Genomic DNA, 24,900 nt, shown 5'->3' with positions numbered 1-24,900 from the left:
ACCTCCCCTCAGTTTTTAGTCTCTTTGACTGTTCCTCCTGCACTGGTAGATGTGGCTAGATCCTTGCCCTTCTGGTGCAAGACTCTCAGGCTTCACCCCCAGGCTTCTGCAGAGGTAGAAGAGAAGCACACAGAAAATGTTCCTCATCTCTTTTTCTACCTTGGATCCTACTCATCTGCTCGTGGTTCCTTGGCCAGAGGAGCATTTTGTCTTTCAATAGAACAGAGGGATAACATCCTTCATTCTTATATTTTTGCCTGACTGAAGCCATTGAGTGCTGCTGTAGTAGCAGGCAGAATGTTCATGGATTCATTATTGCAGGCCCTTTAATACTGAGGTCCTTGCTCAGGTTTTACGTATAAACGCCCCCTGACAGTAGTGAGGTTTTGCCTGCATAAGAGTGGAGTCCAAATGTTGGAAGGAACTGGGACGGGGGGTGTACCAGAGACTATAGTAGTTGTTCCTCTTATTTATTTATTTTTTGCTTGGACTCTGACTCTGTTCCCTTGGGCAGGTTAACTCTGGCAAGTGAAGTTCAAGGCATCTGAAAAACATCTGGACAGCACACGCAGAGAGAGGGGGGAGTAGTGGTGTGTGAGTTGGAGCACTGGGTTATTGCCCACTTCTCAATTACTTCTCTGTTCCATGCGTATATACTTTCTGGTGAGAGGAAAAGAGCTTTCACTGTTTAATTTACAGGATCTGTGGCCTGCTAGTAGGACCACAGGAAGATTAAGGGGGACAGAGAGGAAGTAGATAGTTGGAGACTTCCGTTGACATTTTGTCCTGTCCCTCTTCACTATCTCCTCGCTTCTCTCGTCTTTTCTTCCCCTTCCTTCAAAATGTTCTTTCCTCACTGTCCTCCCAAGCCCCACTCCTGTTCCTCTGCCCTGTACTTCCCAGTAAATAGACATTAAATAGTCACCAGTACGGAGGGCCACCAGCCTCCTTAACAGGGGTGTTATTTGCTATGGGAGAAGGGGGACAGTTGCCCCCCCCGACTTTTCATAGGTCTCTGTGCTCCACCTTCCTCTCCTAACTTTTGCAAGATACAATATAATATCGTAATATTTTATATGCTGACACAGCTTTGCCTCCCCCAGAATTTTTCAGAAATGTTGCCTCTGCTTCTTGAATATACTTAAAACATTTCACCCTGAGTTCAACCCGTGTGGTCTAGTAGGAGCTAGATTGACATTTAGGGGGCACAGATTCTATCTGCATCTCTGCCACTGACCTGCTGTATGACCTTGGGCATCACTTCTGTCTCCACTGCCATCCTTCATCAGTCTGGTCTGTTTAGACTATAAGCAGGGCAGGAACTGTTTCTCACTATGTGTATGTACAGAACCTAGCACAATGAAGCCCTGATCTCAGCTGGTACCTCTATGTACTCTTCTATAAACATTAATCTCCGCAAACAGTTGTGATCATGGCACTGCAAGCTCTGTACGCCATCTACCAAATGAAAAAGCAGGGGGAGCAGTGGTGATTAGTGAACAGCAAGCAAATGCAGCTGTTTGCAATGAAATACTTTATCCACCTGTCTCTCCTTCCTTCAAAGGATCCCAGGTGAATGAACTCAGCCTCCTACAATCTCTTGGAGATGGTGAAGTATTATTAGCCTGCAGGATGCCCAGCTCCCTGAACTCCTATCTTCAGAATTGCTCAGTACCCTGCAGAGCTGAGCCCTAAGTGAGAAGGAAAGTGAAATACCCAAGGAAGCCTGTGGCAGAACCAGGAACAAATTTGGGGGTGCCAAAAAGCGGTGCCCCAACATTTTTTTTACACTATTGCTTAGGGGCAGATACCTGTCAGTCTCCAGTGCTTGGGCCGCGCCAGGGCCAGCAGCCTCTATACCTTGGAGTCTCCCCCGCTTGCCCGGGAGCCGCTCCTCCTTTAAGGCTCCCCGGCCGCTGCCACTGGGGGTGGTGGGCACTGCCACGGAGGAGACACAAGGGGCAGGCAGGGAGCGTAGTCTCCCTGGGCTCGGACCGCCCGGATTCCCCCCGCGAGCGGCGCCCGGTTCCTGCTGCTCTTGGCCAGCAGGTGCAGAGCCCCAGCCGAGCCCGGCCCTTTGCGTCTCCTCCGCAGCGGCACCCCTGGCCCGCCTCCTCCTGGGCGGCCGCGGCGACAGCGGCCGGGAAGCCTGAGAGGAGGGGTGGTCCCCGGGCAAGCAGGGGAGACTCCGAGGTGAAGAGGCTGCTGGCCCTGAAGCTGCCCATGCACTGGAGACTGACAGGTACCTGCCCCTGCCCAGTGAGCGTTACCTGCCCCACCAGCCTCAGTGCCCTGCCCCATATTGTCAGCCACCCCAAGCTCACTGTGACACCAGTACCCGTTGACAGAGGCCCCCCGATCTTCACAAACAGCTGTCACCGCAGGCCTGACAAACTCACTGCACCCTACACGTGTCTTACAGGGCACTTACCCACAAAGAGGAACGTGGAAGGGATCTACATAAGGCTGGTAACTTGTCAAGAGTGAGAATCTTTGTGAGATGTGTGCATGGGTAATATTGAAGGAATAATGTATTTACTTTAAAAGTCTGCTTTACAGACTTGGAGTAGAAATTAGTCACCCGGGGATAATGGCCCTTTGGGGTAAGGGGGATTTGTCACCCTGCCTAACCTGGCTGGTGATACAATGCAAGGCTCAATTGTTTAGCTTTGCACGTTAGTAAGACTTTGAATGGGATACCATCAGAGGCAATGGCAAACAATTGAAACGCCTTAAAGGTAAAAAAGAAACATTACAACAGCCGGGGAGGCAGGTTTGTAGAAATTTTGGTGGTGCCCAGAACCTGCCCCCCCCAAACTCCGCCCCCCACCTGCCTACGGCTCTGGGAGGGAGTTTGGGTGGGGGGAGGAGGTCTGGGGTGCAGACCCAGTGCTGGGGATTAAGTTGCAGGAGGGGTGTAGGGTGCAGGCTTTGGGTTGGAGTTTGGGTGCTGGGTGTAGGCTCCAGGCTGGGGCAGGGGTGCAGGAGGGGGTGAGGGGTGCAGGCTCTGGGAGAGAGTTTGGGTGTAGGCTCTGGGCTGGGGCAAGGGGTGGGGGTGCAGGAGGGGATGAGGGATGCAGGCTCTGGGATAGAGTTTGGGTGTAGGCTCTGGGCTGGGGCAAGGGGTGGGGGTGCAGGAGGGGGTGAGGGGTGCAGGCTCTGGGATGGAGTTTGGGTGCTGGGTGTAGGCTCCAGGCTGGAGCAGGGGTGCAGGAGGGGGTGAGGGGTGCAGGCTCTGGGAGAGAGTTTGGGTGCAGGCTCTGGGTTGGGGCAAGGGGTGGGGGTGCAGGAGGGGATGAGGGGTGCAGGCTCTGGGAGGAAGTTTGGGGACAGGAGGGGGTGTGTGGGAAGGAGGAAGGGGTGCAGGCTCTGGGAGGGAGTTTGGGGACAGGAGGGGGTGTGTGGGAAGGAGGAAGGGGTGCAGGCTCTGGGAGGGAGTTTGGGGATAGGAGGGGGTGAGGGCTGAGGATGAGAGGTTTGTGGTGTGGGAGGGGGATCGGGGCTGGGGAAGAGGGTTAGGGTGTGGCGGGATAAGGGCTCTGGCTGGGGATGAGGGGTTTGGGGTGTGGGAGGAGCTCAGGGCTGGGACAGAGGGTTAGGGTGTGGGGGGATCAGGGCTCTGTCTGGGGCTGGGGTTGAGGGGTTTGGGGCGTTGGAGAGGCTCAGGGCTAGGGCGGAAGGGCAGGGTAAGGGCGCCTGTCCTGCCATTAGGGAATGGGGGGCACTAGGACCCTGCGGTAGCAGTTGATGCGGGGAGCTGGCAGAGCAGAGTCAGCGTGAGCTGCTGGCTCTGGGGCCAGGGGAGGTGAGTGGGGGCAGCAAGTGGGGGCCGGGGGACGTTTGGGGGAGGTGCAGGGAGGTGGCAGACGGGGCCAGGGGAGAGACTCAGCCCCAAACATTGGTAGAGCCGGGTTCCCGGGCCCTGAATATTGCTGGAGCGCGGGCACCATGAGTGTATATATCTCGCAGCCCCTGACAACAGCTGTTACCTGTTCTGACAGGCTGTTTATAATGCTAAGTTTACTAGTTTTCGGAGGTTGTCGGGGGGGGGAAGGAGGGGGCCCAAGGTGGAAGTTTTGCCTAGGGCGCAAAATATCCTTGCACTGGCCCTGCTCTTCAGTGGCCGGGAAAGCTCCCAATGCCATGCTAGGCTTGGGGGCTGAGTAAATGTCTAGCCCTCCTGGAAGATGATGATTGATAAAGAAAGTATGAAAGAAACCTCTGTTCTTGATGGATGTCCTGGGGCCTTGTACAATACATGGACCCTAGAAATAAGCCCCTTCTGCTCCCCACCATAGCAAGAGGATCTCTATAATGTGAAAGCACCTGTTCATTGAACAGGTGTAATCATGAGAAAAGAGACTGTGCTCAAAGCAATGTAATGCTTATATAAGTGATAAACAAAATCCTATTCCATTGCTGGACACCAACCAATTGTAAAGCAAGAGGACTATATGCCTCCCACCCATCACCTAGAGAGTCATGGGAAAACATTTCCTGCACTGTCTATCATGCTTGATCAGAATATTGACATCACAGCAGTTAGCTGATTTTGTACCTCAGGTGCTGAAAAATTAAACAGCGGGTAGCTCCATCAGGAGGGAGTGTAGGTAATGTGGCTGTGATCCAAAGAAGGAATTGCTGGGGCTCTAGGATGAATGGAAGGCACTCCCAACCTGTTTGAAATAATCATTCATGTGCATGCCACTGTGCAGTAATCTAAGTAGGTTCATTTAGCACTCCACTGCTGGGCTTTGTCAGCTGGTGAGTGGATTAGTTGGATCTCTGGCACACCCTGCACCTGGAGTGTGGGATTTCCTGTTGAGATGGTATGGATGTGAATTCACATGCTGTGTGTCTTTCTAACGTATGCTTACTGGCTCTGATCTGGCAAACCATCTAGAAACTGCAGCTGCTTTCCAGGTGGGTCCAGTTTCCCCATAAAGGACAGTAAGAGTGGGGTGGGCAGGACTTGCTGTAACATAGCATAACCTCTTCTCAGGGTAGGGATATATTCTCAGAAGAGGGATGTTGTGGCTCCCTCCTTCCACTGCAAATGAGTGGTTAGTGGTTATGTTTAAAAAAGAGAGAAGGGTCTTGTAGTTTGGATACTGGACTGGCACTCTGGGTTTAATTCCTGGTTCTTATCATAGGGCTTCTTGTGTGACCTAGTCACTGAAATCTCTCTAAAAAAAGGAGGACTTGTGGCACCTTAGAGACTAACAAATTTATTTGAGCATAAGCTTTCGTGAGCTACAGCTCACTTCATCGGATGAAGTGAGCTGTAGCTCACGAAAGCTTATGCTCAAATAAATTTGTTAGTCTCTAAGGTGCCACAAGTCCTCCTTTTCTTTTTGCGGATACAGACTAACACGGTTGCTACTGTGAAACCTGAAATCTCCCTGTGCCTCAGTTCCTTTGGGGATAATGTTACTTCCCTTGTGAGGTCAAATTCACTAGCGCTTGTGAGGTGCTCAGCTCCTATAGATAGGGCATATAGGTACTTAGTTCTGGCACGTAGCATGTATTGTAGGCACAATGCTATATTTCAAATTGCAATGGCCCTTTCCCCCTAAACTCTTATTTTTAGATACTGTTGTAAAGGTTCTCATGCTTTATTCACCACTAGGCCACACTTTAACAGAGATTGTCTCATGGCCATCTCCCTTCCTGTTCATAAGCATGCCGACCACTTCTATTATTCTTGATCCCGTAACATACCTGTAGCAACTACAGCAATTCCATACGTAGAAAAGTAATGTTAAGAAGGTGTTTGCATATTTTTTAACATGTGGAAGCAAGGAGGAGCCAACACCATAGACTCCACCAGCTTCCACAAACCGCCATCAATCATTCCATGGAGGTGGAGAATTCCTGCTTTATTATATTTTCTGGGAATCTCAGTGCTTGGGGCCTGTGTGAAGATAAATCACTTCTGATAGTGTCAGAATTATGGCTGTGGTTATTTCTGAGTTCCCTGAGCATGGGAAAGATACATTGTTCCCTTGTGACAAGTGGTCTGATGACTTCTTTCAGTCAGGTTAGGTCTACACTAGAAGCTTTTGCTGGTATAGCAATGCCAATTTTTTTGGTGGGGAGAGGGGGAATATTTGTGGTATGTTTGTGACAGTGGTTCTCAACCTTTCCAGACTACTATACCCCTTTGAGGGTCTGATTTGTCTTGTGTACTCCAAGTTTCACCTCACTTAAAAACTACTTGCTTACAAAATCAGACATAAAAATAGAAAAGTGTCACAGCCCACTATGACTGAAAAATTGCTGACTTTCCTTTTTTACCATATAATTATCAAATAAATCTATTGGAATATAAATATTGTACAGTACTTACATTTCAGTGTGATACTTGAGCCTGTTTTTCACTGTGAGCCTTATCATTCTGGGAGGCAGTGAAACAACTGCAACAATTACATTTTTCTCCCCATTGAGTGTATTCCTACTCTCCGGGCCGGCGTTAAGGACTGGCAAGCAGAGCAATTGCCTGGGGCCCCACAAAGCTAAGTTGTTTGGGCTTCAGCTCCGAGTCTAACGATCCCATAAAAACAAACTCATGACTCACTTTGGGGTCACAACCCACAGTTTGAGGACTGCTGATGTAATATATAGCGCAGTATATACTCAACAAGTCATTGTCTGTATGAAATTTTAATTTGTACTGACTTTGCTAGTTTTATGTAGCCTGTTGTAAAACTAGGCAAATATCTAGATAGGTTGATGTACCCCCTGGAAGACCTCTGTGTACCCCCGTCTCACTGGTAGAGAACCACTGGTCTGTGTTGCTCAAAAGCCCTAGTGTAGACACAGTTATACCAGGGAAAAAATGGTTTTGCCAGTATAGCTTATTTTGCTTGGTGAACTGTATGAGCTAAACCAGTAAAACTTTGCCAGTAAGTTTTGTCTACTCTGGGAGGATTGTCAGTTTAACTACAGTGGTGTAGCTATACTGGCAAACTTCTTAAAGTTTAGACCTGAATTCTGATGCCTGGCAAAACAGGTTTGTGTTTTGAATATGGCAGATATGTAGGTAACAGTGCATGCCTGGCCTTGTTCAAAGAAAGCTGCTTTTGACATAACAGCATTTGGGAGATGAGGAAATAACATGCTGTACATGAACATTGAATGCTCCTTCACTCAGAGAGATGTAATGAAGAGACTGCTACAGACATTCAGACCTGTGCTTGCTCGAATGATTGTCTGCAACTTACCCATGTCTGTTAGGGACTCTGTTTAGCCATTTTGTCCATTGCATAGCCCATTCTTGTTGTCCAGCTACAGGCTATGGAATCACATCATTATCAGTCATCTAGCATAGGCTAGAACAGTAATCTTGATTACTATTTACATGACAAATGTAGTGGGCCTGATTCTGTTCTGCACATACCTGTGTTACACCTGTCACTCCATGCCTTCTGTAGAGTTATTCTTGATTTACACTGGAGCAAATGAAATCAGAATGAGGTCCCACATCACTAGATGAAAATGCAAATTCCAGATAGCATTATCATGATAAGTCTGATTCTGCTCCATCTCTCATATCTTCTTTTGACTCTGAGATGCTATATGTACCTCTCTGTATGTATGGCAACATTTTTGCCAAACTGAGATTGCTAGTTATTTATAAAAAGAAAAGGAGTACTTGTGGCACCTTAGAGACTAACCAATTTATTTGAGCATGAGCTTTCGTGAGCTACAGCTCACTTCATCAGATGCATACCGTGGAAACTGCAGCAGACTTTATATATACACAGAGAATATGAAACAGTACCTCCTCCCACCCCACTGTCCTGCTGGTAATAGCTTATCTAAAGTGATCATCAGGTTGGGCCATTTCCAGCACAAATCCAGGTTTTCTCACCCCCCACACAAATTCACTCTCCTGCTGGTGATAGCCCATCCAAAGTGACAACTCTTTACACAATGTGCATGATAATCAAGTTGGGCCATTTCCTGCACAAATCCAGGTTCTCTCACCCCCCTCCCAAAAACCACACACACAAACTCACTATCCTGCTGGTAATAGCTCATCCAAAGTGACCATTCTGCCTACAATGTGCATGATAATCAAGGTGGGCCATTTCCAGCACAAATCCAGGTTTTCTCACATCCCCCCCACCCCCATACACACACAAACTCACTTGTGTGTGTATGGGGGTGGGGGGGATGTGAGAAAACCTGGATTTGTGCTGGAAATGGCCCACCTTGATTATCATGCACATTGTAGGGAGAATGGTCACTTTGGATGAGCTATTACCAGCAGGATAGTGAGTTTGTGTGTGTGGTTTTTGGGAGGGGGGTGAGGGGGTGAGAGAACCTGGATTTGTGCAGGAAATGGCCCAACTTGATTGTCATGCACATTGTGTAAAGAGTTGTCACTTTGGATGGGCTATCACCAGCAGGAGAGTGAATTTGTGTGGGGGGGTGGAGGGTGAGAAAACCTGGATTTGTGCTGGAAATGGCCCAACCTGATGATCACTTTAGATAAGCTATTACCAGCAGGACAGTGGGGTGGGAGGAGGTATTGTTTCATATTCTCTGTGTATATATAAAGTCTGCTGCAGTTTCCACGGTATGCATCTGATGAAGTGAGCTGTAGCTCACGAAAGCTCATGCTCAAATAAATTGGTTAGTCTCTAAGGTGCCACAAGTACTCCTTTTCTTTTTGCGAATACAGACTAACACGGCTGTTACTCTGAAACCTAGTTATTTATAGTGTCTGCAGTGACTACCTGGCTCATGATGCAGAAACCAAGGAAGCCGAATCACTGTCCCAACTCAGCTATTTAAAACCCAGGGATGCCTCTTCTAAGAAATATTTTTATCTTAGTTAAGTACCTGAAACCAAATGCAAAATGAGATTCATTCCTCTTTGTTTTGCTCTTGTTTCTGAATAACATGCACAGCTATTCATGCATGGGGGTTTGTAATCTCAGCAGTAGTCCTGGTGGGGTTTACAATCTCCAAAGGTGCCTTTGTGGACCTTTGTCAAAGATCCCCTACCTTTAAGTAGTTTGTTGGAGCTAAATATCTCTGACGAACTGTACACAGCCCATCTGCTCTTTGGAGAACTTTGTGGGTGAACTTTGTGGGGAACTTGATATATTCCCTTTTTTGGGGAGGAGAATAACTCCCTAAATAAGCACTTCAAATTCTCAGAGAGTCTGAAATAGTTTGCATTGACATCTCTTGAGTGAAACAGATTTCTAGACCAAAATCTGTCTTAAACCTGGCATGACCAACAAGCATCAGACAACCTTTTGAAAATTTTAGTTGCTTTGAAAATCTGATTCACCTCTGTAGCCAAGGCCTCCTAAGTCCAAGAACTTCTGCAAATTCTTCTCTAACCACAGATCACATATGTGGAATTTGAAACGTCTAGGACCAGCGCTTAAATTCAGGTGGAGCTGTCTGGAGTGGAGCTCTGGTAAATATTTTCAAACCCTCAGGGCTGAAGCCCCGAGCCCTGGCGTGCCTCCCGTGGGGCTGAAGCCCCGAGGCCCAGGGCTCCGGGAAATACTCCGTGAGAATTTAAGCCCTGTCCAGGACCTTTCATGAGTATTTAGAAGAGGGTCTCTGTAATACAATTCTTGTTACAAAATTAACAGCAGAGGGACAGCCAGCTCTGCTAGTTTCAACTTTCTTGTGACAGGACTAACATTGTGACCTCTACAATCAACTTTACTGGCCAAATCTTCCCCAAGCAAATGCAGTGACCTTGGTTTACAAAACTGAATAAATGGACTTGCCACCCATATATTCATGTTTATTTTTAACAAACACAGACTGCAAACAAGCCTTCACTTGACCCCGTCTATTGATTTTAAGTGATGAGAGCCGAATCTGGGAAATGGTTGCATCCCAAATTCCTAGAATAAGCTACCTAGATAATTCACTAGGGCCCAAACGTTGTTGGTCTTAGGAGAACTTTGATCCTTTAAGAAGACTTCACACAGTACAAAATGAACTGAAATTGTAACTGTCTGTTTGTCATCTGCTATTTTAGACTGAAAACCTTAGTCTAATTTCAACACTGAGACACAGAGAGGTCAAACGACTCCCCCAGATCCAACAGGAAATGTGTGGCATAACCAGGAATAGAACCCACAGGGCCAAATTCCAAGTCCCATTTTATAACTACAAAACCCATCTTTCATGTTACAGAGGAAAACTTTTAAATAAAAACAAAAGATGACCTGGTGGATAATCCGCTGAACACTCAGTGTCTCAGTGTAATCATCTCTCAGTGTGATGCTGTGGCCAAAAGGGCTAATGTGATCCTGGGATGGATAAACAGAGGACTTTTGAATTGGAGTAGAGAGGTTATTTTACCTCTGTATTTGGCACTGGTATGACCACTGCTGGAATACTGTGTCCAGTTCTGATATCAACAGTTCAAGATGGATGTGGATAAATTGGAGAGGGTTCAGAGAAGAGCCACGAGAATGATTAAAGGGCGAGAAAACCTGCCTTATAGTCTGTTTAGTTTAACAAAGAGAAAGTTAAGGGGTGACTTGAGTACAGTCTATAAGTGCCTACATGGCAAACAAATTTTTAATAATGAGATCTTCTGTACAACACAATCCAATGGCTGGAAGTTCAAGCTAGACAAATTCAGACTGGAAATTTTGAATGGTGAGAGTAATTAACCATTGGAGCAATTTACCAATGGTCATGGCGCATTCTCCATCACTGACAATTTTTAAATCAAGATTGGATGTTTTTCTAAAAGATACACTTTAAGGTTTTGGGGAAGCTCTGTGGCCTGTGCTACACAAGAGGTCCGATTAGATGATCACAAAGGTCCTTTGTCCTTGGAATCTATGAATAAATGTAAAAAATGGGTTATCTACATAATTGAAGCTCAGTGGGGGTAACACTATACAAGTAACAGAGCAATGCAACTCCAGACACTGAGTCACTGGAGCTATGCCATTGCTGATTTACACAACAGTTGAGAATCTGGCCTTGGAATCAGCTGAGGAGAGGTGTAGAAAAAGCGCTGCCTATGGCACATGGTAAAATCTCTTGGGTACTAGAAACATTTATTAATACTTCGCATTTCTTTAGCTCTTTCCATCCAAGGATCTCAAGGCACAAGCATTAATGAATCCAAGCTCACATTAATTAATGAATTTACAATTCACAATCATTAATGAATCTGAGGTAGCTTAATTATTATTTTCTTTTTTACAGACAGGGAAACTTAGACACACAGGCTAAACATTTTCACACTTGATTGCTTAAAGTTAGGCACCTATATCTAAAGTTAGTTGGGCAACCAAATTAAAAGGACTCAGTTTGTGGAGGGGCTTGTGACCTCAGAAAGTATGAATGGACAACAAAGGGAGCAAGTGTTCTGCCTACCCTTTGCAGAAGGGAATTGTTTACTGTTTGAAAAACCTCTTGACAGACATAATCATCTTTAAAACGTGGTCAGTTTTAATGCATTAAAAGCAATTTTGTAACTTTTACCCGTCCCTGAGTACTATCAGCCAATCTTCTACCACATTTTCCAGTTTATTGAGAAATATTTTCCTCTCTCCTGCTGCTCTGTGCAACCCAAAACCCAGCAGGGAGTGAGCCTGCATATTTGAATGTGTTCAAATCCCACCCTCACCCCACTCTGGCAACAGACCATTCACAGACTAGGAAGCCCTAACAGCAATTGCTGTCCAGCGACCTGCAATATTTATTGAACCTCTGTTTGTAAATAAGTTCTCTCATAGACCTATCCATTTTCACGGCCTCTGTCTAGCTCTTGATGCTTCCCTTGGCTCTGTTTGGGGGCCCCCACAGGGAGACAGGACACATGTTAGAGGAGCACTCTAGATCTGTATATGTAAATAGTTAAGGTGCCAGTAGATGGTCCTAGGTTTTGTATGTCCAGTAGTCTTGTCACACATTGTAAATGGCTTCCTCTGTGCAGCTGTTTACATCAACTCTTGATGGTCCAATCAAGGACTGTCCACATGCAGCAATGGCAACCCACAATCCTGCTTTTTTTCTTCTACCCTTGTTTGTCTATTAGCAGATGAACATTATGTATATTTTCTCACAACTCTCCTCTTTATAAAACAACAACAAGGCTCTAACTCTGCAAACTCTTAATGCACATGCCTTTTGTGAGACAGCTCACGTGTGTTTGCTGGGTAGGGACCCCAGGCTTGTAAAAACCTTTTGCCTCTGGAAGAGTGGGGTAAGGAAAGGAGTTAGAGATCAAGTACTTGGGCAAAGCATAACATCAAAATTATAATTCCTCAAACCACCTTTACAATACTGCACATCACAAAGATAGGCCCTTTTGCTAGAGGGGTCTTTTATTTGATGTGTTTTTGTTCACACTAGAAATACATAGATATTTGATAAATGTCTTTTCTCCTGTTAGGCAGCATCTCTGAAGATCTAAACATAGAATAGACATTGTCAGGTAATTTAGTTTCCAAATTAAGATTTGGGAGTTTTAAGAGGCTTTACAAAACCTCATATTAAAATGCTCTTTCAGTATTATTTTTAGCTTCAATTTTAAAGAAGTTGTTTGGATTCAAACATTTCTGTGGGGCATTTGCAACTCAAATATTGCTCCTTTGTGCTGGTAACTTGAGAACCAGAAAGTGAACTGTTTGGCAGTTGAAATGCAGAATGTTACCAGCAATAGATGGTAAAATTTTACTTTTCACTTTTTAAAAATTATTTTAGTTTAATCTAAGGTATTATTTGTGATGCAGGTAAGGGCATTCAAAATAAACATAAAGGGTCATCTCGGGATTTTTTAAAAATGTTCTCTTGTTGGCTCAAACTTACTCTTATTCCAGCTGTTAAGGGCACTGCTCATGTTTATAATGTTCTTCTTGCAGATGATACAATTTTTTTGAAAAATGACTCAGCTGGGTGGTACTGGTATTTGTACAGATTCCACACCCCAGGGGGATGTAGAATTTAATTACATAAATGTGGCTCACTTACATTTTTTTTCAAAACATATATTGACCAGAATAACACACATAAATAAAATTCCCACAGGCTGAGTAAACTAGAAAGGGCAGAAGTTATCACTCTCACTAGATGAAATGGGGTAGCTCTTCTTTATATACTTTATAACATGAATATAGAATCATAGAACCATAGAATATCAGCGTTGGAAGGGACCTCAGGAGGTCATCTAGTCCAACCCCCTGCTCAAAGCAGGACCAATCCCCAGTTAAATCATCCCAGCCAGGGCTTTGTCAAGCCTGACCTTAAAAACTTCTAAGGAAGGAGATTCTACCACCTCCCTAGGTAACGCATTCCAGTGTTTCACCACCCTCCTAGTGAAAAAGTTTTTCCTAATATCCAACCTAAACCTCCCCCACTGCAACTTGAGACCATTACTCCTTGTCCTGTCCTCTTCTACCACTGAGAATAGTCTAGAACCATCCTCTCTGGAACCACCTCTCAGGTAGTTGAAAGCAGCTATCAAATCCCCCCTCATTCTTCTCTTCTGCAGACTAAACAATCCCAGTTCCCTCAGCCTCTCCTCATAAGTCATGTGTTCCAGACCCCTAATCATTTTTGTTGCCCTTCACTGGACTCTCTCCAATTTATCCACATCCTTCTTGTAGTGTGGGGCCCAAAACTGGACACAGTACTCCAGATGAGGCCTCACCAATGTCGAATAGAGGGGGACGATCACGTCCCTCGATCTGCTCGCTATGCCCCTACTTATACATCCCAAAATGCCATTGGCCTTCTTGGCAACAAGGGCACACTGCTGACTCATATCCAGCTTCTCGTCCACTGTCACCCCTAGGTTCTTTTCCGCAGAACTGCTGCCTAGCCATTCGGTCCCTAGTCTGTAGCTGTGCATTGGGTTCTTCCGTCCTAAGTGCAGGACCCTGCACTTATCCTTATTGAACCTCATCAGATTTCTTTTGGCCCAATCCTCCAATTTGTCTAGGTCCCTCTGTATCCTATCCCTGCCCTCCAGCGTATCTAGCACTCCTCCCAGTTTAGTATCATCTGCAAATTTGCTGAGAGTGCAATCCACACCATCCTCCAGATCATTTATGAAGATATTGAACAGAACTGGCCCCACGACCGACCCCTGGGGCACTCCACTTGACACCGGCTGCCAACTAGACATGGAGCCATTGATCACTACCCGTTGAGCCTGACAATCTAGCCAACTTTCTACCCACCTTATAGTGCATATGTCAATATATAACAGTCTTCTGCTTATTTTATACTTTTTCATCCATGTACACATTAAAGACCTGATCCTGTAAACACTTATGTATGTGCATAACTTTACTCAAGTGAGTAGTCCCTTTGAAGACAAAGAGCCGTGCAAGATGTAGTTCAATGAGCAAAATATCTCAAGAGCCTTTTCCTGCTCTCCTTTATCAGGCAAACATTAATGGAATTAAAAAAATCTGGAACTGGGCTCCAAATCTGCATGCTGAGTCTTAACTCCCTCCCAGAACTAGTCCTCAGGAAAATAAAACCAATAAACTCATTCTTACTGCATCCAGTAGGCCACACATAGGCTGCTCTCAGTTACACCCATGCAGTACAGCTGAACTCAGCTGTAGGTGTAACTGAGAGCAGAACCTGGTCTCTTTTGATCAGAGCTTCACTAATGCAACTTCATTGATCACAAATCAGCCAAAACAAGACTGCTATAGTCATCTCTGCTGTCCATCAGTAGTTTAGCTGGTCTCACAAAATGAATGTAATATTTCTAAGCATCCCTTACGCTGTTAAACCTTTCTCCCTCTAAAACTCCTTTTACTATCCATTTCCCTTTGTTTTATTTTGCTAGGCTCTTTTTATTGTTTTTCCTACCCTTCCTTTTTAGACTGTTTCCCAGAAAATCATGGTCTGATTTTAAGTCCAGAAGCTGTCTCAACAGAGGGAAGTTGAGAAACTGTGTGTGAGGTTTTTTAACCTGCCAAGCATTTGCTGCTGAGGAATCATTTCTAGTTATAGCGCTTTCTGTTGTTCTTTGGGGAAGCTTTAGTCACCCTTCCTCTCCTCCATCTGCACAGGGTTAATTTCTCAGATCCCTCTTTGATGAGTGCACATGTCATATTTTCCTTATCTTTCCTGTTGGACATTACTTTCTGCTGAGGTATATCCTTTCTTTACTGTATAGCCATTATTCTGGTAGCTATCACTATAACTAAAATGATGAAATATTTCCTGTTTTTTTTCACATTCTTCTAACTTCTGGCCTGAAACTTTCCATGCTTAGTCTTAGCCCAAAATCAAGTGCTCACCAGAGACCAACATATTTGTATTTTATCGACTGAAACTTGTGGGCCTGATTCACCCCTGTGTTAGTCCATTTTTACTCTAATGTAAGTCCATTAATTTCTAAAGCTTGTCCCTTATGTCTCAGTTCAGCAAAGGAGTTAAGCATCTGCTTAAAGTTAAACGTGCATAAATCCATCCCTGTTCAGTAAAGTACTTGAAGCCAATGGGATTTAAGCACAAGCTTAAAAATAAACACTTGTTTAAGTGATTTGCTGAATAGGATTAGACTTATGCACATGCTTCAGTGCTTAGAGAGAGAGTGCAGAGCTGGTCGCATTTTCTTCATTGTTTGAGAAATGGCCGAAAAACTTTAAAATGTCAAAATGGGCAAGGAAAGAGTTATAATTCCTGTAGAGGCTATCCTGTCAGCTAAACAGGGCCAGATTCAGTGGCATGCTATCTAGGTAATTATAGGTCCCTAATATCATAGTACCTGCATGCTACCCAAACTGTAACACATTTGTCCTCGCAACACCTTGTGAGGTAGGGAAGTGAAGGGACAGGGGTACTGAAGTGCAGAGAAATTAAATGACTTGCTTAACATTGCCCAGGAAGTCTCTGGCAGAACCAAAAACTGAACTCTGCTCTCTTGAATTGCAGTCAGTACCTTAAGCCACAAGACCATCTGTGTTCCACAGAGAGGGGCTTCCCATCTGTGAGGGGGTCACCCCTAGTCATGTATGCTAAGGGTTCTAAAGAGTCTGCAAAGAAATACAGTGTATATACTTGCTTCATACCACAAGTCAATTTAAGGGGTCTAGCTAGGGCATTTACAAGCCAAGCAGCTCAAGGGCTTTTTGTGCATAGCTCTATAATAAACCCTCTTTAGGATGAGCTGCATCAACTGCTTTGTTCCTTTGTGGCAGAAAAGAAACCATTTATGTTGTCAGAATATTAAAGCTACAGCTGCTAGCCAGCCAAAGATGTTTGGTCCATGATGCCTTTTGTTGTGACTTTTTTTTCTTAATAACTGGTTTCATTACTATCGGCCAAACAAATTGTTTTCATTCCTGGAATAGATGTATGCCCCATCTGGCACCTATGTGGTAATTTCATGTGAAACGCTGGCAACATGCTCCAGAATGTACAAGACACAGATAAGAACTCAAGGCCACATGCAGATCTCATTTACACCTGTGTAAATCTGGAGTCCACCACTTCAATCAAGAAATGCTTTACTAGCACTTTTCTTAAAGTAATTGAATTGGAACACTTCACTGGTTGCCAAGGAAAATTCAGCAACATATATGGCTTTAGTTTAATGACACAGTAAAAAACCCCTCCTTTTTGCCCATTATAAGGTATCTGATTGATCCCTTATAACGAGAATCCACCTTTGATGAAGTTGGGATATAAGTAATTTCCTGTTTCAGCAAACCAAGAGAAAAGTGCCCCTTTTTGGAAAGAAAACAAAATTGGGCCAGACCCCCAGCAAGTGTCACCCTTACAGCTGCAGAGGCGTCACTGGAACGAAGTTGATTTACACCAACTGAGGACCTAGCCCACTGTTAATTTTGTTTTTTTTGTCTTTGTACAATAAACTCTTTAATAAGGACCAGATTCTGATAGCCTTCTGCATGTTGCCTCACTCTATGAGCAGAGCTATTGAAGTCAGTGGGACTCCTCATGGAGCAAAATGTTACTCAAGAAGAGCACGGGTGTTCAAATCTGGCCCTAAGAAGTCTGGAGTGTTTAACTTTTCTGAGCCTCAGCATTCCTCATTGTAAAAATGTGTGTGTCAGAGTGGAATAAACCCCTGAACTTTAAATCACCAGACTATGACCTTGATATTCCAGATCATATTTTTAGCAATTTAAAACAAAACAAAACAAAAAACCCCAAGAAACTTGGCTCCCTAGCATTTTAATTGCACCCTTTCGCCTACACAGACGTCTGGCTCTTCTCTGATTTCTGCCACAGGCGTCCAATAAAACCTATTTCAAACAGGACTGGAAGACAGAAGCTGTAACATCCCAAACTCAAAAAGAAAGAATAATACTTTGCACTTCTATAATGTCTTCCATCGGAGTATCTCCCAACAGTATTGAGTTCACCTGCTTAACACCCCATTTTGCACGTGGGAAAACAGATGCAGAGAGATTAAGCAATTTGGCCAATATCAAAAATGATAAAAAGGTCAGAAAACCTGACCTAGGAGGAAAGGTTAAATAAACTGAGCATGTTTCTTTTTGAGAAGGGCAGACCTGATCAATCTTCAGATATGTTAAGGGCTGTGATAAAGAGGACTGTGATAAATTGTCTATTTTAGATAGTCATGGAGAAGTAATCAGTTTAATCAGAAACAAGGGAGATTTAGTTTATATATTAGGAAAATATTTCTAACTATAAAGGTACTTTAACATTGGAATAAGCTTTTAAGGGAGGTTGTGGAATCCCCATCACTGGAGATTTTTAATAACAGGCTGGACAAACCTCTGTTGTGGATGATCTAGGTTTACTTGGTCCTGCCTCAGTGCAGGGGGCTGGAATTGATGATCTCTCAAGGTCCCTTCCAGCCCCACGTTTCCATGATCATACAGGAAGTCAGTGGCAAAGTGAGGAACTGACTCCCAGGCCTGTGCTCTAGCCAGAAGACAGTCCTGCCCCTGTATATTAAATAGTAATTTAAATTTTAATATAATCAGCTTTGGTGTTTACTTTCATTTCTATTTAAACAGTACAAAGCAACACATCACAGTGAATGACTCCGAACGATGATCCTGGAAACAAAGGGCTGCAACCTCATCCAGTGTAAATCAGTATAACTATTGACATAGGTGGGTTTGCACTGTCTGAGGATCTGGCCCACAGAGCTCAACCCATTTCCCATACAGGTCAAGATTCCCAATGACTTCAACAGGAACAGGAGCAGGTCCAAACTTACAGGGACATACAAAATGCACTCATTTTAGTCTTGGCTTTTTGTTGTTGTTTTTTTAAGGGACTGTGCCAGATAATTTAGTTTCTAAATATAGGGTTGTTTTGTTTATGGGTTTTTGCAAGACTAAGACTATTAGAAAAATGACATATAAACGTGTCACAAAGACATCTTCATGAAGCTTTTGTAAGTGTGATTGTAAATAGTTTCTTTGTCCAGATGTGAATGCTCCCCTGCAGTTTCTGCAACTCAAAGGGTAAAGCATTGTGCTAGCATTGGACAGCCAAAAAGTGATACGCTTGAAGCAGTGAAACTCACATTTATTTCTGATGTCCAAGACCTTGAATGAAATGATGGTGGTATTAGTATTAGAGTTAAAGCTTTTTTTTTTTTTTTTTTTTTTTAAAGACATGATTTGACCTGAACGTTTCCCTTTAAGTTTTCCATTTCCTTTTCTCCACAGAAAGTAGCCATACACTATGGGGTTTCCTGAAATGATGCTGAGTGAAGATTTTGACAACTACTCCTATTTCTATGAGTACGAGGAAGATGAACCACCCCAGTCCTACCTCAGTATTGCACACATCATCTCTCTTTCCTTATGCAGCATGGCATTTCTCCTGGGGGTGCCAGGAAATGCCATAGTCATCTGGTTTATGGGGTTTAAATGGGATAAATCAGTCAGTACTCTCTGGTTCCTCAACCTGGCTATTGCAGACTTCATCTTTGTTCTTTTCCTGCCTCTCTACATTACGTATGTGGCCATGGGCTTCCATTGGCCCTTTGGGAAATGGCTCTGCAAGACTAACTCCTTCATTGCCTTACTGAATATGTTTGCCAGTGTCTTCTTCCTGACTGTCATCAGTCTTGACCGCTATATCCGCCTGGTGCACCCAGTCTTTTCCAACAAATATCGGACCCTAAGGAACACCCTCATTCTGAGTGTGATTATTTGGATCTCAGCTGCTATTATTGGTGCCCCTGCCTTACACTTCAGAGACACAATTACAGTTCACAACTCCACCATTTGCTATAACAACTTCCATCCGCATGACAAAGAACTCATTCTGATGAGGCATAATATTTTCATTTGGGTGAGGCTTGTTTGTGGCTATCTCTTTCCCCTAGTGACCATGGTCCTTTGTTACTCATTTCTGGTTCTGAAGGTGAAGAAGAGAACCATGCTGACCTCCAGCAGGCTTTTCTGGACCATCCTTGCGGTAGTTGTAGCTTTTTTTGTTTGCTGGACCCCCTATCACATATTTACCGTTCTGGAACTATCTGCTCACCATAATGAACGCTTCCATGACTTGCTTCTCAGTGGCATTCCCCTCTCTACTGGCCTGGCTTTCATCAACAGCTGCCTCAATCCAATCCTCTATGTTCTGATTAGCAAGAAGTTCCAAACCCGTGTCAGGGCGACAGTTTCTGAGGCACTAAAACTTGCAGTCTGGGAGGTCAGCCGGTCTGCAACAGTCAGTGAACAACTGCGAAACTCTGACAACAGCCATCTGGGTGTGCAGTATTGTGAAACCACACAGTGACCAGCTCCTAAAAATCTCCCTCACTGCATATAACCAGCACTAGATTCACAATCAAACAGATGTGTATCTTAGCTATGAAAAAGAACAGGGGGTTGATTGCAATCAATTTAATGCTGCACCCCATTTTAGCTGAATTTTTTTAGGATGCAGAATTTGGATAGGATGCTAGTTAGATGCATAAAGGGCCTGAGATAAAGCCTACTGCAATCAATGGGATTTGGATCAGATAGAGGAACATTCCCACTATTAATCCTGTTGTGTAAATTCCAGAAGAGGTGTTTAAAGTGACACCTTCTCAACATAATCATATATAACAAAAATATTCCTCTGTTGAATTACATTACACCTTAGATCCAGGAGTTCTCAGCCTGGAGCTCACTCGCAGCTGTTGGGGGTCATGATCACACCATGCTTCCAATAGTGCTAAATAAGGGGAACTCCTGGTTAGATCCCAGGTAGCTGGAAGGGGGAGGAGGCCCAGTCTGAGTAGGAAAGGGGTCCCAAATATGGAAACGGTTGAACAAGTGCTGTAGATTATTACAACAAAAAGCAACCTGGTCTGACATTGTGGCTTTCTAGTCAGTTTCATTTCCTGGTTGTCTATGTTTTTGATGTCTTACAGCGAAGAGGGGATGTTTTAAATTTTTTCCCCTCTCCTGGAAACATAAAGAAATAATATTTGTTTCTAATTATAGTAGAGATTGGATGACCCCTGCCTCCCTCTACTATCACACTAGGGTTGCCAACTTTCTACTCACATAAAACCGAACAACCTTGCCCCACCCTGCCCACTGCGCCATCCCTTCTCTGAGACCCTGCCCCTGCTCACTCCATTTCCCCTCCCCTCCACTCGCTCTCCCCACCCTCTCTCACTCACTCATTTTCACCGGGCTGACTCGGGTTTGGGGTGTAGGAGGGGGCAAGGGCTCCGGCTGGGGTGCAATGGGGACATGCCTTTGATTCTGGGAGTTGTGCGGCGCCATGGCAGGCACGGAGCCTGCCTTAGCCCCATCGGCTGTGCCACTGACTGGACTTTTAATGGCCTGGTCAGCACTGCTGACCGGAGCTGCCAGGATCCCTTTTCAACCGGGCGTTGTGGTTGAAAACCAGACACTTAGCCACCCTATACCACCCCCCTCACAAGTAAAGTCAAAAGATAAAATAATTAACATTCTAAAACCCACTGTCCATTATTACGCCTTTCCAATGATGGATAAAATGTATAAAAGATATTTTTACATGATTTTTCAGTGGAATGTAAGAAAGGACAGAATTTCATGTTCCTTGGAGCAAGGTCTGCTCACACAGGTAAGGATTTGCAAATGTCCCTAGCCTCTGTTTGCCAGAGGCTGGGAATGGGCAACAGGGGATGGATCACTTGATGATTACCTGTTCTGTTCATTCCTTCTGGGGCACCCGACATTGGCCACTGTCAGAAGACAGAATACTGGGCTAGATGGACCTTTTTCTGACCCAGAATCGCAGTTCTTATGTTCAGATGCCAAGTAAGGGCAGAATTTGATAAAATTATTTTATTTATTGCTTGCTATAGAATTATATATGTATCCATATATACACAGACACTAAATAGACTAATATTCATCCTTGATATAACCCTATTGAATTTAGGGGAGTTAATGCTGGGATGAATTTGGCCCTGAGTTTCCTATTAGCTCATGTATACCCAGTAAAGGTATATTTTCAGCCAGCTTGTTTTCAGCCAGGTATATTTTCAGCCAGTACAAAACTATACATACATTCTTGCCTCAGCGTGTAAGATTAGGGCTGTAACATGGTTATAACACCGTGTGGTCTTGTCCACACAAGTAAAGTTTACAGTGTAGATGGGCCCTATATATAGATTCATACATAATGTTCTTTTACACAAAATATTCTATCACTTTGAACTATATTTGCACAAATTGAATAGATCAATATTGCCTGCAGCCACATTTTGGTCTGAGTTCATGAGGCCTCATGAGCTGATCAGTGTTAGGCTGGATCAGTACCATCTCAGAAATACACCTAAATGCTACAAAATATGATGTTGCTAATTGGTTAGGTACCACTCTTTCCTGAATCATTATAGAACTAGTGCCTCAGCAAGGTGTTATGGGCTTAGCAAAGAAGTCAGTAAATAATTTAATTTTTTTTTAAAGCTGTGGAATATTCAAGAGATCCATGCTTAGTATTGTTGGACTATCACAATGGCTTATTAGGAACAGCAATTCAGTGACCCATGGGACAGAAGGACTTTACCAACATGTAGCAAGCTTCTTGAGCTAATGACAACCCTGAAATAGTTATGAGAGGTACAGATTTGAAGTCAAAGCACAAGAATGCCAGTTACTGCCATTGGATGGGGATAAAAAGAACCTGCAACCAGCCCAAGTAATTAATTCACACCAAGGCAAATGTATCATTAACCACTGCATGAGCCACTTCTACAGGAGGAACAGAAGATATCTAAACAAAACCAAGGAGGACACTGGCTCTCTGAGGACAGTGAGATTGATGCTAATGGAGTCTGTATACTGATCGAAATGACAGATGCTTACTCAAGTCACGGACTACGGAAAAATAGCAGGAGCAGCAAATGCCCGGTGCAGATGGTAGAGCCATCTCAGCAGCTATCCTGGCCACTGCAGGATGAACTGTCCTAAGAAGGGAAAGAAGGGCTGTTTGATTGGAAAGCCAGCCTGAGATGTAAGGATAACGACTATTGACAGATGTCTGGATAAGAAGTAGAACAGTCCTCTCATCTGATCAGCTGCTCTGACATTCCTAAGCAGTCTGAGGTTTAGTACTTGGATTAGTTTGTGGCTGTTTCTTTTGCTGATATTATACTTGATTTTTCAATAAAGGGAAGCTGTACAGTAACCACTGGATTATGACCGCTCACAACAGTTTTTACCTTTTAAACTTTTGTAATCCTGACCCCATATCTCTTTCCCCTATTCCTGGTTCTGTTACACCCAGAATTTACTGTGCTTTTCACTGATCCTTCTGGAGTGCTGTGTGTTGGGGGCAGACATTCTTCTCTTCCTTAGGCTGGAAGAAGGATCTTCATTCTCCAAGACAAGGCCAGAACAATACAGCAGGAGCCTCTGGCTCCTGATTAGACCTGTGTGAATAACTGATTTTTGTTTACTAGCAGGTTTCTCCCCCCGTCCCCAAATGTACTTTTCAAAATTTTCAGCAAATCAAAGTTTAAAAAAATTTGTTTTTGAAGGTGTGTAAAAATAAAATTGAAGGAAATTTCTAGTCATTTAGAATCAAAATTACACTGAACAGTGTTTAAATGTTTGAGGGATTTTTTTCAACTGGAGCAAATCAGTGCATTTGACACATTGATAATGGTTTGGTTAACATAGGAATCCCCCCCCCCCAAAACAGTGTTGGCCAAAAAACTGCCCAGTTCAACTCGAGGCACCTTGCACTGGAGAAAGATGAGGGAGCTTGCCCTGAGGGAGATTGGAACATTAAACAAGCTGGGTTGGGGAAAAAAGGAGCAGCAATTTAGGGTGGTTTGAGAAGGAAGGGGTAGCAGCACCCCCTTGTGTATGGAGATAGCAGTGCTCTCAGCTGCTTCCCTCAGGCAGACAAAATGGTCACGTGCTGCAAATATTCTGTGGAACCAAAGAGGGCTAATTTCAGTTTAGGGGTAGAACAATCCACAATAATCCAGATTTTGATGTTACAATGGAATTCAAATACACAGCCCCATCATTAAACAAGAATTGGGGGTTGCTCAGCACCTTGCATCTATTCCAACTGAGGGCAGAATCTGCCCCAGGAATTTATTAAAGATTGGCTATTGACTTACTTTGAGAAGTAGCTTCCTTCATCTTTGGAATTCGTGACTAAGAAATACACCACTTCAAAAAGTTCAGAAAACCAATCAAGCTGTGGTCAACTGGCTTTCCCCAGCTCTATATATGTTATGGCAGGATTGTAGAATATTACTTCCCCAATTATTCCTTAATGCTTCAACAGACCGTGTTTACTCCTGTCCAATACCAACTGAGAAACAAGCCCAGAACCCATTCTTTTACACAAGTCTCAATTCAGCCATATTTTCAGAGATCTCATAAAAATCTTCAGTACTTCTGCAGTAGCAGGGTGAGTATTAAAACAGCACCAATCCACCAACAGTGCAGATTGACACTGCAGGTAGCTGGCTGGTGTAATTAATATCTCCCGAAGTGTTACAATCTGCAAGTCACCCAACTGGATGGATCTATACTTTCAAGAAAACTGTTTAAAGGTCTAAGTAAAAGTTTTTGAGCAGCTGAAGTGTTTTTGATAATAAAAGCAAGATTATTGCAGATAGATGACTAGGGACAGTAGACCTTGTAACAGTGCTCCTGCCAAGCATCATATTTTTGCCCAGTCTCACTCATTTTTCACAGCACCTGTGAGGATCTTTAAAAAAATGAGTTATGACAGGAACTACTAGGTGGAACATTAAGAAAACACAAGGGAAGAGTCAGCATTACATGTTTTTATACTAATTCTTCCTTACTGGAATTAAAAGATTTTGTTGGGGGAGGGGAGAAAAGGAGGAAAGGCTTGTGATATGGTTTTATTTAATCATTTGTTGGGACATAGGGCATCCTTTGTGGAGGATAACAAAATAAATCAAAGCATTTGCAACCTTAACAGCCTTTTGAACAAACAGAGCAACAAGTCCTGCCACCCCAGGTAAGCACGGTGTTTCCAACAGAACTAGTAGAAGTGAAGTGGTTAAGATTTTAAAGTAAAATGTCAGGTTTCCACATTAAACCTATCCCAGTTGCAATGAATGATATTACACTATAGTGCCACTGTTTCAGCCTCCAGGCAACTCAGTGCTTCGCATTACCTAACACAACAAAAGGGACTATAAATTTCATTAATTGAAGGCTTATGAAGAAAACCCTAAACAGGCAACGTGCAGATTTACATAGTCCTGGCTGAGAAAGCAATTAGAATAAATTCTGGGGAAAACAAAAAAAAACCCACCCCAGGACCTCACATCTATAATGGCCAAGTTCAGCCCTGATACAAGCAAGCTGAACTCTGCTAAAGGTGTATCTGCTTCTACAAGTGTTATATAGAAAACAGAAGTATGCAGTATAAATTCTTGATTGACGTTATAATTCTCATGAGTGCAGCTTAACCATCCTTGGC

General features: G+C 43.8%; 1 protein-coding gene across 6 annotated transcripts in view; it reads left to right on the top strand.

The window, feature by feature from the left end:
- Positions 1-22,909, top strand: part of CMKLR2 (chemerin chemokine-like receptor 2) — a 45,346-nt gene extending 22,437 nt beyond the window's left edge. For 4 of the 6 annotated variants that reach the window (XM_084643119.1, XM_084643118.1, XM_084643115.1 and 1 more), the window contains one exon: positions 18,648-22,908. In XM_084643119.1, coding sequence (XP_084499245.1) covers positions 18,664-19,728 — 1,065 coding nt within the window. In that variant the 5' untranslated portion in view covers positions 18,648-18,663 and the 3' untranslated portion in view covers positions 19,729-22,908. Of the gene's footprint in view, positions 1-3,743; positions 3,806-17,984; positions 18,084-18,647 lie in introns of those variants that run through there. The other 2 variants (XM_084643117.1, XM_084643120.1) reach the window with 2 other exon arrangements.
- Positions 22,910-24,900: the final 1,991 nt, after the last annotated feature.

This window comes from Lepidochelys olivacea (assembly GCF_965140295.1).
Source record: "Lepidochelys olivacea isolate rLepOli2 genome assembly, chromosome: 11".
NCBI classification, from domain to species: domain Eukaryota; kingdom Metazoa; phylum Chordata; order Testudines; family Cheloniidae; genus Lepidochelys; species Lepidochelys olivacea.
Note: the sequence above shows the minus strand (reverse complement) of the source record. Positions and strands in the feature narration are given on the sequence as shown.